Source organism: Beta vulgaris, chromosome 4, assembly GCF_026745355.1.
Source record: "Beta vulgaris subsp. vulgaris cultivar EL10 chromosome 4, EL10.2, whole genome shotgun sequence".
In the NCBI taxonomy this organism is placed as follows: domain Eukaryota; kingdom Viridiplantae; phylum Streptophyta; class Magnoliopsida; order Caryophyllales; family Amaranthaceae; genus Beta; species Beta vulgaris.
The window spans coordinates 27,874,963-27,885,501 of NC_079205.1; the positions used below are offsets into that span (position 1 = coordinate 27,874,963).

Sequence of the window (10,539 nt, forward strand, 5' to 3'; positions counted from 1 at the left end):
GGTATAATGAGTTTTTTTTTCTTAACAAAACATGGAGTCTCACATTGAAATTTTAGCAATGCTAAGAGGGATTCCAAGTTATATAAGCATATGTAGAATGAGTTTTTTATCTTACAAACAAAATATGGAGTTCCACATTGAAATGGGATAGTGAGTTTGTTTTTCTTTAACAAACCATGGAGTCCACATTGAAATCTTAGCAATGCTAAGAGGGAAATCAAGTATAAAGCATATGATGGGTGAGTGAACAAGCTCACCTACTTCGAGCCGAGCCTAAACGAGCTCGCGAGCCGAGCTCGAGCCCCAAATTTCCATCACGAGCCGAGCTCGAGCTCGGATCTTCCAAGCTCGGCGAGCTTACGAGCCGAGTCGAGCCTGGGAAATTTTAAACGAGCTCGAGCCGAGCCCAGTGCTATTCGGGCTCGGCTCGCTCGATAAGCACCCCTAGTCGGGTCACCCAGAACCAGACCCGTTAATTTTTGGCAGACCCAGACCCGTTGGGTCTAGATTTTTCAGACCCAGATCCGCTGGGTCACGGCTCAGGGTGGGTCCTTACTGGGTCCTAAATGGGTCCATCTTAGTTTTAAGTTTTCATCACATTTTTGAATATATGTAAATAAAAAATTTCGCCCTAATATATATAGGTTCTTGTATCCATGGTTAAAGCATTCTCTAAATAAAATTTTAAGAATTAACTCGTAAAATATTAAAATGTTACAATAACTTACAAAGTTACATGTCTTAGTGGAGTTACAACACTAACGAGTTCACAAAATCACAACTCAAAAAGTTCTAGAGTTTAGGTAAAAAAAAATTCTAATATATAAATGGGTCCGCGGGGTGGATCTGGGTCTAGCATATGTGGACCCGGACCCAGACCCGACCCGGACCCATTGGGTCTAAAATTTCTAGACCCAGACCCTTATAAATGGGTCGGGTCCTAGCGACTCTAGGTCGGGTCCAAGACCCATTGCCATCTCTACTCACCGCCCACCACTACCACCACCACCTCTCTTTACTCCTTAGTTCCCTCCTCCAATTCCCCTCTAGCTCCTCAGTCCTCCTATTTCCGCCAACACCACCACCCACCAACATAGCCACCCCAGCTGCCACAGAGCGCAAACTAGCCACCGGAGTAGAGCACCACGTCCTCGACGAAATGGGAGTGGCTCATGAAGCGGTGCATGAGAACCCTGGAAGTTGTATTCTGCTTGTGGAGCTTCTAGAGGACGATAGAATTTTCTTGTGACGCAGTTACAATTACATCGACAATGTCAATTGGGTTGCGATTCACCGTGTCAATGTATACCCGCATTGTTGCGCACAATTGGAGTTGTTTTCGCATGGTGATGTGTTGAGTTTGTGAGAGAGGGAGAGGGTTTTAGGTGAGAGATTGTTGGGAGGGTAAAAGATATTAAAGGATGGTTTTTTTTGCTGTAGGGGAAGAGAGGTGACAATCATGGTTGACGGTGTCATCCATAGTAAGGAGAAGAAGAGAGGGAACACAAAAAAAAAATCTAAAAATTGCAAAAAAATAAATAAAATTGATTTGTTACACGAGTTACAAGTCATTTGACTTGTTAAAAGTTTGAATGATATCAAAGTGAACTTATTTCAATATAATCACTTACTTATTTATAAAAGACCGCATAAAATTTGACTTATTCTTGACAACTTTTCGTTTCCGAATTGATTGCTGATAACTGGGTGTAAAGAGAGAGGTGTAAGCTGATTTTGACAAACCCGTACAAGATACAACGATAACTTTAGAAATGTAAAGTCCAACAAATTTGAAGAAGCGGACGATATCAAACCAATGAAAATTCATGTACATTTACCTGCTAAGTTCCAAATCTATCAAAAAGCCCTCAGAAAATTCACAGTGGGGCAATTTTTTTTTTTTAAAAAAACAATTCTGTTCATTTTTTCCTCTTTACCCCTCCACCTTTCCCATTAGCAGAAGAGATGGAGAGAAGTTATACCCAAAGCATATTATTCCAGACTATACATCCCAACCATCCAGTCGCTGGTTAAAATTGGACTTTCTGTTTACTAAACTACCATACATTTCTGAGAACTGTGAGAGGCACTCACTTCTCTTCTGGTAATGCACATCAGTATTTCGACTAATGGCTGCACCAGAGAACTTGGAAGTATCAATTGCCCAAGCAGGCTTGACGTACTCAACAGTTGCTGATGAGCTTGCATTAGCATACAAGTAATTCAGCAAAACATCTTCACAGTTAAAAAGCTTGTTAACCACTGTCCTGCCTGCCGTAGCTTCGTCACTCCAATACCTACCAAAAGCAAGCTTGGCATCCATGAAAGCTGCCCCTGTTAGAATCATGTTATATCCTTTCTGCTTTCTTGCATACTTCTCAGCCCGATATTTAAGAGGGATCCCATCAACAAGCCTTGGGTAGAATCCCACAATCCGATCTGGGTGCTCTCTCCATACTTTAAACCCACGCTCTACATCATTGCAAGTCATCATTATGTCATCATCAAGCTCAAGAACAGCACGGGTTGTGATCAAGGGATCAATCTTAAACCGATTACTGAGTGAGTTTAGTTTTTCTACCCTAATCCTGACAGGTACAGCAGAATCAAATTCACTTACTTCAGGAGCTTTACCTTTGTTCCAAACGACAACAATTTCCCTTACTGAGGAGCACCTTGAGTAGTGTTTAATGTACATCTTCAAGTTCCAGAGCCGGGCATCATATGTCATTGTTAACATAGTAAACTGTGAATATTGACCATTCAACAGGTAAGGCTCCTCTGCACCATTCCCACCATAGATGTATGCAACCCCATTGCAAATCAATACCACTGCTGAGATAAAAATTAAGAAGAGAACCAGTTTTCCAGTGAAGGTGTTGGGTCTTATCCAGACTCGTAGAAATGTATGTAATCTATGCAAGCGAAAAGAGAACTGCCTCAATTTGGAAGACAAAGTGTTCGGTCTTTCCCAGGCTAACAGAGAATCACTTCTCTTTCTCAAATTATGTGGGCACCAGTTGAGAGGGATGAAGCACTTCACTGCCCCTATAAGCACACCCAACAGCAAAACAAGTGCAGCAACAGCCAAAACAGAAGAACAACCCAGAATAAATCGATCAGCTGAGTCACCTGAAGGCACACGGTCACCATCCATAACTGCAATCCACTCCCCAGAACCAAGCTGCTGCACATCAAGGTGATGGTGACGAACACCATTCCAGGCATTGCGGCCCTTATATGATTTCTTAAAGCCTGAAGGCACTTCAACCTCTTTGTACTCATGCTTTGTAAGTATTTCCACTTTAAAAGTACGAATACGTTTCCCATATGTTGCTCCACAGTCTTGACCAACACGATAGAGGTGTCCATCATATAAAAAAGGTCTACCCCCATTTCGAGCTCCAGAGCTCTTTTCCTTGTTATAAATGGGGTTTTTCTTGTGGGGTTTCCATGGCCCGAGAGGTGAATCACTATACCATATTTCAAGTCGCCCATTTCTTATAGCACCAAAGCTACTATGATCTGAACCAAAAATCCAGTACATGGTACCATGCTTGACAAGAAAGGAATCAACAAGTGGTTTCTTTATAAGGACTTTCTTCAGTTTCCATTGCAGTGGGAAGCTAACAGCTTCGTAGAGTCGGAGTTCTCCTTTCTCGCTACTCTCGGGTAGCATGTATATCTGCGGCAAACCAACATCCCTGTGTTAATAAAATTTCCCCTAAAATTATATACAGTTTATATCCTATACTCAAAATTATTCCAGTGCCACAATTTACGAAGTCTTCTAGTAATAAGCACTAAGGAAGAAAGAACCACTTCAATCTAAATCTGAATCCAGATGTCTCACTTTTTTTTATTCATGAGGATGCCTCATGTGCTAAGTTATCATTAACACACCCACTAGCAAAACCCAAAATCGATGATCAGTCCACCAGATACAAGTTTCCAACAAGATTTTGCACAAACTCTCAGAAATATCATTCTTAAACCACATGACTTAATGTCCACAGTAACAAAAGCTAGATTCATCAACAAATAAACAACGAGATCATAAAGTAGACATTTCAAGTTAAAGACACCGACACCAAGGCAATGAAGCAAGCTAATATCTAAATAAACCAAACACCCAAAAAAAACTGGACCTTTGACAAAACATGCAACTGAAACATAGAGAACTGGACATCATAGGCAACCCAGATATTGTTTGTAAGCTCATTTTCGTAATCTTAATCACCAGAATATTCCTTTACACATAACCAAGTAAATTGAGGACAAAAATGAGGAAAAAGCAGGACTAAAGGCACATTAAACAAATAGATCTACTCTTAGCTAGAGAAAATCAGTGCAGAGTATTAGCTAATAAATGGAAAAGAGAGGCGGAATGAAAACCCCTTACTTGATGATTGTAGTTGAATACATATGGATAAGAAAGATGCCAATTCTCATCCAAAGCTGTACCCAACTGTTTCCATGTCACTCCCTTATCAGTGCTCATTGAGACACCAATGTCTCCTTGCATAGTTACTGAATTTTTTGTTTCATAAAACAGGTAGAGCACATCATCCTGCATCACAAAATTTAGAGATGTAACCAAGGATTAACTAAGCTCTGTCATCAAGATACTTGCTTGACGACATGGGCTAAGGAATTTGCAATATATGTTAACATTATTGAGTAAGTAACAATTCATAGTTAATTTAAATGGCACTAGAGAGACGTAAGATCGTTATTCAATTTCTATGAAACGAATGGCCAACCTCTGAAAATAAACTAGGTCATCGTAGATCAATATTGAATAATGAAAAAATTGACAAGGACAGTTCCAACTATGGCCTCCTTGACAAAAACAGTCACAAACTCACAGCATCAATTTAATATTGAGAAGTCCCAACTTTAAGGGATATTTTAACAAACCGTACAGGTTAACTAGTAACTGGTCAAAGAGGTTAAAAAGGTCTATTTTAAAAAACAAATTCTTACTGTTTTTTCCTATCTTCTTCCTCCTCTTTTTCTCCTCCCTCCTTCCTTCCCTGCCCCTCCCCCCTCTACCACTCTCCTCCTCCTCCTCCTCTTCCCTCTCCCCTGCCACCCCACAACTCCCTCCTCTGTCACCCCCATTCCTCCCTTCCCTGCCACCCCGAAACACCCCCTCCCCTTTTCATGTATCATCGGCTCAACCTAGAGTGTTTGGCTTGTATCATCCAAAATATGACCCTCATGTATCTGCTACATGTGCCTTCTCATCTATCAATTTTGGTTTGCATGGTTTTGTCAAACTCTCACATATAGATAGCCTATTTAGCAACTTAGACTTTGACATCTCTCAAATTATATTCCATACCAATAACATGTTAAATCTTGATCTGCCTAGAATCTCTAGCATTTAATATCAACTTTCACCATCCAAATTACAAGCTAAATCTCAAAGTCCTTTATGGTATTATAACCATCTCAAGGAGTCGTATGTAATGTCCGATGTACCCCAACACAAAGCCAATCCAAGCATACAGCTGATAGGAACGACATGTACTTATAAAAGGCTGATGAGGATCAAAAAGAAAACATGGCAATTGCATCCATTATAAACAACCACCATAAAATACACTTCTTTCATATGCAACCGTACTGGGATTGCAACTACACCCATGAATTTATTCCCTCCTCAAGAATGTTATAGATTTGTCTCCATTTTATGCTAAATTTGAGGATGCTCCACATCAAGTATAAGCCACTACCAGTCATCCAACACAATTATATCATTCTATCAATTTCGAGGGTGGGGGACGAGGTTTGGGGGGTGGGCGAGGGGAAGGGGTTTGGGGGGTGGGGATGGCTTGAGTGTTGGTGGCATGGGAGAGGGAAGAGGAGGAAGAGGATAGGAAAGAAGGGAGCAGTGGAAGAAGAAGGGAGAGAGATAGGAGGAAGAGAATAGGGAAAAAAATTTATATAAAAAATTTATGAAAAGTTAACCTGTTTAGACCATTTTGTAAAACACCCCCAAAAGTTAGGACTGATATTAAATTGATATCTTCTTCAATCCATATAGTAACAAAAATCAAGAGAGAGAGGAAACATCATAGAAATTAACACACGATTCTATAAAGAGGTACGATAATGTAAAAAGTTTGAGAGACTAAAAGTTTGAGAGACATCTTGGGATGGAGGCTATTATGATTAGGAAATTTGTTTCTAGATGAAAGATGTTCAAAGCATATCCAGGAATAATTGTCAAAGTCAGGTTTGTATAACAACTGGATCTCAAAGTATCACAAATTCCCACAAGTCGCAAGGTCTTCCAAGCACCTCATTCTAGGTGAGAAGCAACCAATAGCATAATTTGATACCAAAACACAACCTCATGGAATTCACATATGGATCAAATGTCCTATATTGTAGGTGATAAATGACATGAAGGAAAAAAAATGTGAAAGGCTTAGGGCAAGGTTATATTGAAATAATTTATTAGAACTAAAAAATGGAGATAAAATGAAGATGGATGTAGGCACTAGTAGAAAAGATGATGTAGGTGGTGCAAGCAAAAAGATAGGGAAAGGGGAGCTATTACTCTCATTTTGGGAGTAACATATTATCCTAGGGGGTGGTAGGTAACTAATACTTCCAAATGGAACCTGATCGTTACTCCCTCCTCACAAATTTGATACCACCTATAACACCTTAATTCTCTTTTGTTTGTCTTTTATTCCCTTCTTAATACATTACCCGTAATTCAAGCATGCCCTTGGAGTGATAAAATAGCTCACAAGACACAAAAACATCACTAATCATATCAAACTTAATTTATTAACTAAATTTTCACATGCACAAAATGGTGAATATATGAAACTTTGAACAATTGATCGAAAGAGAATTATCATCTCTTACTACAATTAAAATTCACAATGACCCCGAACCTATGCATTTGTTTCTTCTTTATCTTATTCAATGTATTTAACTTCACATTATCAAAGTTGACTTCATTTTATAACTCCAGAGTTCAGCTACAAATTACTAAAGAATTTTAGAAAAAATTTCAAGTGCAATTGGCTGAAGTGACATTATCCAAAAAAATATTACCTCCGTTTTGTAATACATGCAACACAAATCTTTTTGGGATGTTTCATAGTACTTGCAACATTACGTTGGAACTTTTATTAGCAAAACGACGTGTACCACTTAATTCTTTATCACATGGAAACAAAGACAACTTACACCTTCTCTCTCCCCTTCCTTAGTTCATATGCCATATTCCTATGTTGCATGTATTGTAATAAAGGTAGTATATACTTTGAACAGGATCAAGTAATGACAATTTCAACTATACCCTTACATACAAGGCTGAGGAAATCCACAACACTAAAAGTCACAAAAAAATAACAGCTATGAGTGACTTAATTAACTTTAGCCCACACCCCTTCCCCCACCCCCGGAACCAAAACAAAAAAAGGAAAGATCCCATCTTGCAACATTACATTGTCTTTTATGCGCTGTTAAAGCAAAATGCTTCATCAGTAAAAATAAATTGCAATCTTTCAAGCCAGCTCAAAAGAAAACATCTTCCGAGCTAACATTATGGATTAGTAGGATTTAACTTTTAATAATCCCACAACACATGGACATTAAATCATTCTAAAATGCAATTAAAGAGTCACATGATATAAAGGAAAATTTAATCATAAATCAAGTCCAAGCAACATCAATTCCACCTAAAAAATCACAATAAGCAAAAATTAGAGTGCTTACTTGAATATAAAGAAAAGGATCGGCAACAAAGTTACTAGGATATCCAGCTTCAGAAGCTGATGCACAAGTGATCACTGGATTCGTCACTGGCCAAGCTGCACTCTCATTCTTCCACACATTTCTCTGAAAACATCAAGGCCAAAAAAAAATCATCATAAATTTTTAAAACAACAACAAAGCCTTATTCCTGTAATAATTTGGGGTCGGCTAACATGAAGCGTCATAAGAAATGGTTTTCCATGACCAAAATTAAGGAGAGTAAAAGCACTAACATCCTCAATAGGAGAGAGAGAGAAAGGGGAGGAGCCATAGAAAACACCAATGGACCAAGAACCCTCATTGTCGTCTTGGCACCCACGAGTTGGTCCCACATAAGGAGTTCGGACAAAAGGGGTGAACACAACCCACGAGTAAAGGGATGCAATCGAACCAAATAGCAAGAAAGCAGCGAAGAAGAAGACGAATGCCGTTGAGAAAACCCAGTTTTGTTGTTGCTGCTGCTCTAATTTCATTCTCAACTTACTTTTTCCTCAATTTTTTAAGCTCAACCCACTTCTCTTTTACGCCTGAAAAGGTGAGATCTCAATCAAAATCGAGATCAAATTCAAGATTATAAAAACCCAGAAAACCCCAGAAAAATTCTCATTTTTCCGAATTTTAACAGTATTAACTTTTGTATGGGGCTTTGTGTTTTCTCCTCCCTAAATTTGTGTTGTTCTTCTGGAAAATACAAAACCAGGAAGAAGGGAAGAAAGGAGAGCGAAACAACGCACATGAAAGGTTAAAGAACGTGCAAAGTTTCAGTAAGAAAGAAAAAGGCTCAACTAAAGCACCGTTTAGAAACTGCAATAAAGCGTCACAAAATGATTCTTTTCTTTTCTTTTTCTTTTATAAAATGACAAGATTTGATAATATCGGCCTTTATTGTTTTTTTTTAGGAACTGAAGTATATCTGATCTGTATATTGTTCTTTTTGGTGGAAATCTCTAGTTCTAGTCTTCTACATATATAGTTGGTACTATTTACTATTCAAAAGTATAATACTATACAGCCGAAGGAGAAGCCTAAAAATTGAGGCCCGGTGCCGATGGAGCTTCGTGGCCGCCGCGGTCGACTATTCTCAACCTTCCAGACTCTGTCTCACCAACTACAACAATTTTTTCAGTCTCTACCTTTTCCTTTTCATAAATAAAAGGAGAATGATTTTAGGATTTTTTTTATTTTAATAATGCAACCTTTTAACCATTCGCAATGAATAAGCTAACCTTTTAGTTATCCCTTAATAATGCAACCTTTAACAAAAAAATTATCTAAATGGGTAAAAATCGGATGCAACCTGATAAACAGGTTGCCCAGGACACTTGTCACAATTTCATTGGTTAGTTTTTATTTTTTGTTGAATTAAAAAAACAAAATTCTTTTTTTTCCTCACTCTTCCTTATCTCCTCTCTCTTCCTTACCTCCCTCCACCAGCACACTAAACTCTTCCCCACCCCACGACCTTACCCGGCCACCGGAAAACCCCCTTCCCACCCTAAAATCACCACCTCTTCCCTCCCCCTCCCCCACCCCCAGCCCCACCCCCACCCTCGAATAAGTGGAGTTCATCAACGATCGTTTCATAGTCGTCAATTTCACGACACTAGTGGGGAGGTCAACGGTCGTCAGTTTGACTGTATCGTCCCATGACCCGAAAATGAAGGATTCACGATGAGTGGGGTTCCAGTCAACTGAGTGGACTTCACGGGTGTGTTTGGAGAGAGAGGTGTGTTTGAAGAGAGAGCGAGATGTGTTTTGAGGAGGGGTTTTCGAAGAGAGAGAGAAGGGTGTTCGGATAGAGGGTGTGTTCGGAGAAAGAGAGAGGATGTGTCGAATAAGGCGAGTTTGAAGATGGGGGAGAGGTCGTGGATGTGGAGACGGTCGTTGCCGAGGATGCCGGAGTTTTGGGAAGTGGCGACTGCGAGACAGTGGTTTCAGGGATGGGGTGGGTTGTTTCAGTGGTGAGGGTTGTTTTTGGGGCTGGGGAAGGGGAAGGAGACGGGGTGGGGAGAGGGGAGGGGTGTCTTTTCTGGTGGGCAGCAGGGTGAGGGAGGAGGGAGTTAGATAATTACTTTTTTATTTTTCTACAAATTTTTTTTACCTGTTTTGCAGGTTACCAGTCAATTTGACTTATTGTAGGAATTTTGATATAAAGGTTGCATTATTTAGGAATAACTAAAAGGTTAGCTTATTCGTTGCGAAGGACTAAAAGGTTGCATTATTAAAATCAAAAAATTCATGATTTTATACTTTTTCACTCTTTATTTTAGGATGTGATTAGTAAGCAAGAAAATGTTTAAAATAAATTACGGTTTTTCACTAGGTATTTCTGAGGTTTTACAAAATTAATGAGTTATCCTTGCGTTTTCAAAAATTCATTAGTACTCCTTAAGTTTCCATATAATACCAGACACCCTCAAGAAGTGATTGAAATTGATTGGTATTGATTCTGTTAATTTAAATGATCTGAAATCACTTGAACCCCAACTTATTCCCCTATTAACCCACATTATGTAAAAAAATGTTCTTTTATAGTGATATAAATTTCTTTTTTTTATGCGGTAAAAATGGTTTTAATAATGCAGTGTGTCTTGCATACAACTGGCCACACGCGAAATTATAGATGTGGCCGCGCCGCGACATCCTGTCAGCCCGTCAGCTCATTTTCAAATCGTCATATCTCACTCATTTCTTATCGGAATCGAGCTTTTGACTAGGCGTTGGAAAGATATCAAGCCAAATTTTCATCTCCAA

At 39.1% G+C, this 10,539-nt stretch overlaps 1 protein-coding gene across 1 annotated transcript; it reads right to left on the minus strand.

The window, feature by feature from the left end:
• Positions 1–1,789: 1,789 nt before the first annotated feature.
• LOC104907300 (glucosamine inositolphosphorylceramide transferase 1) lies at positions 1,790–8,698 on the minus strand. Its single transcript, XM_010696214.4, has 4 exons — positions 8,019–8,698; positions 7,747–7,869; positions 4,403–4,570; positions 1,790–3,685 (listed from the first exon to the last, which is right to left on the minus strand). Exons 1-4 carry the CDS (start codon positions 8,256–8,258, stop codon positions 2,003–2,005), a joined length of 2,214 nt encoding a protein of 737 aa, XP_010694516.1. The 5' UTR covers positions 8,259–8,698; the 3' UTR covers positions 1,790–2,002.
• Between the last annotated feature and the right edge of the window lie 1,841 nt (positions 8,699–10,539).

Coding starts and splice junctions, on each gene's coding strand:
- LOC104907300 (XM_010696214.4), bottom strand. CDS start 8,258: ATGAAATTAGAGCAGCAGCAACAACAAAACTGGGTTTTCTCAACGGCA. Junction 4,571..7,746: donor ATCCTTTTCTTTATATTCAA/GTAAGCACTCTA, acceptor TTTGTGATGCAG/GATGATGTGCTCTACCTGTT. Junction 3,686..4,402: donor TATTCAACTACAATCATCAA/GTAAGGGGTTTT, acceptor GGTTTGCCGCAG/ATATACATGCTACCCGAGAG.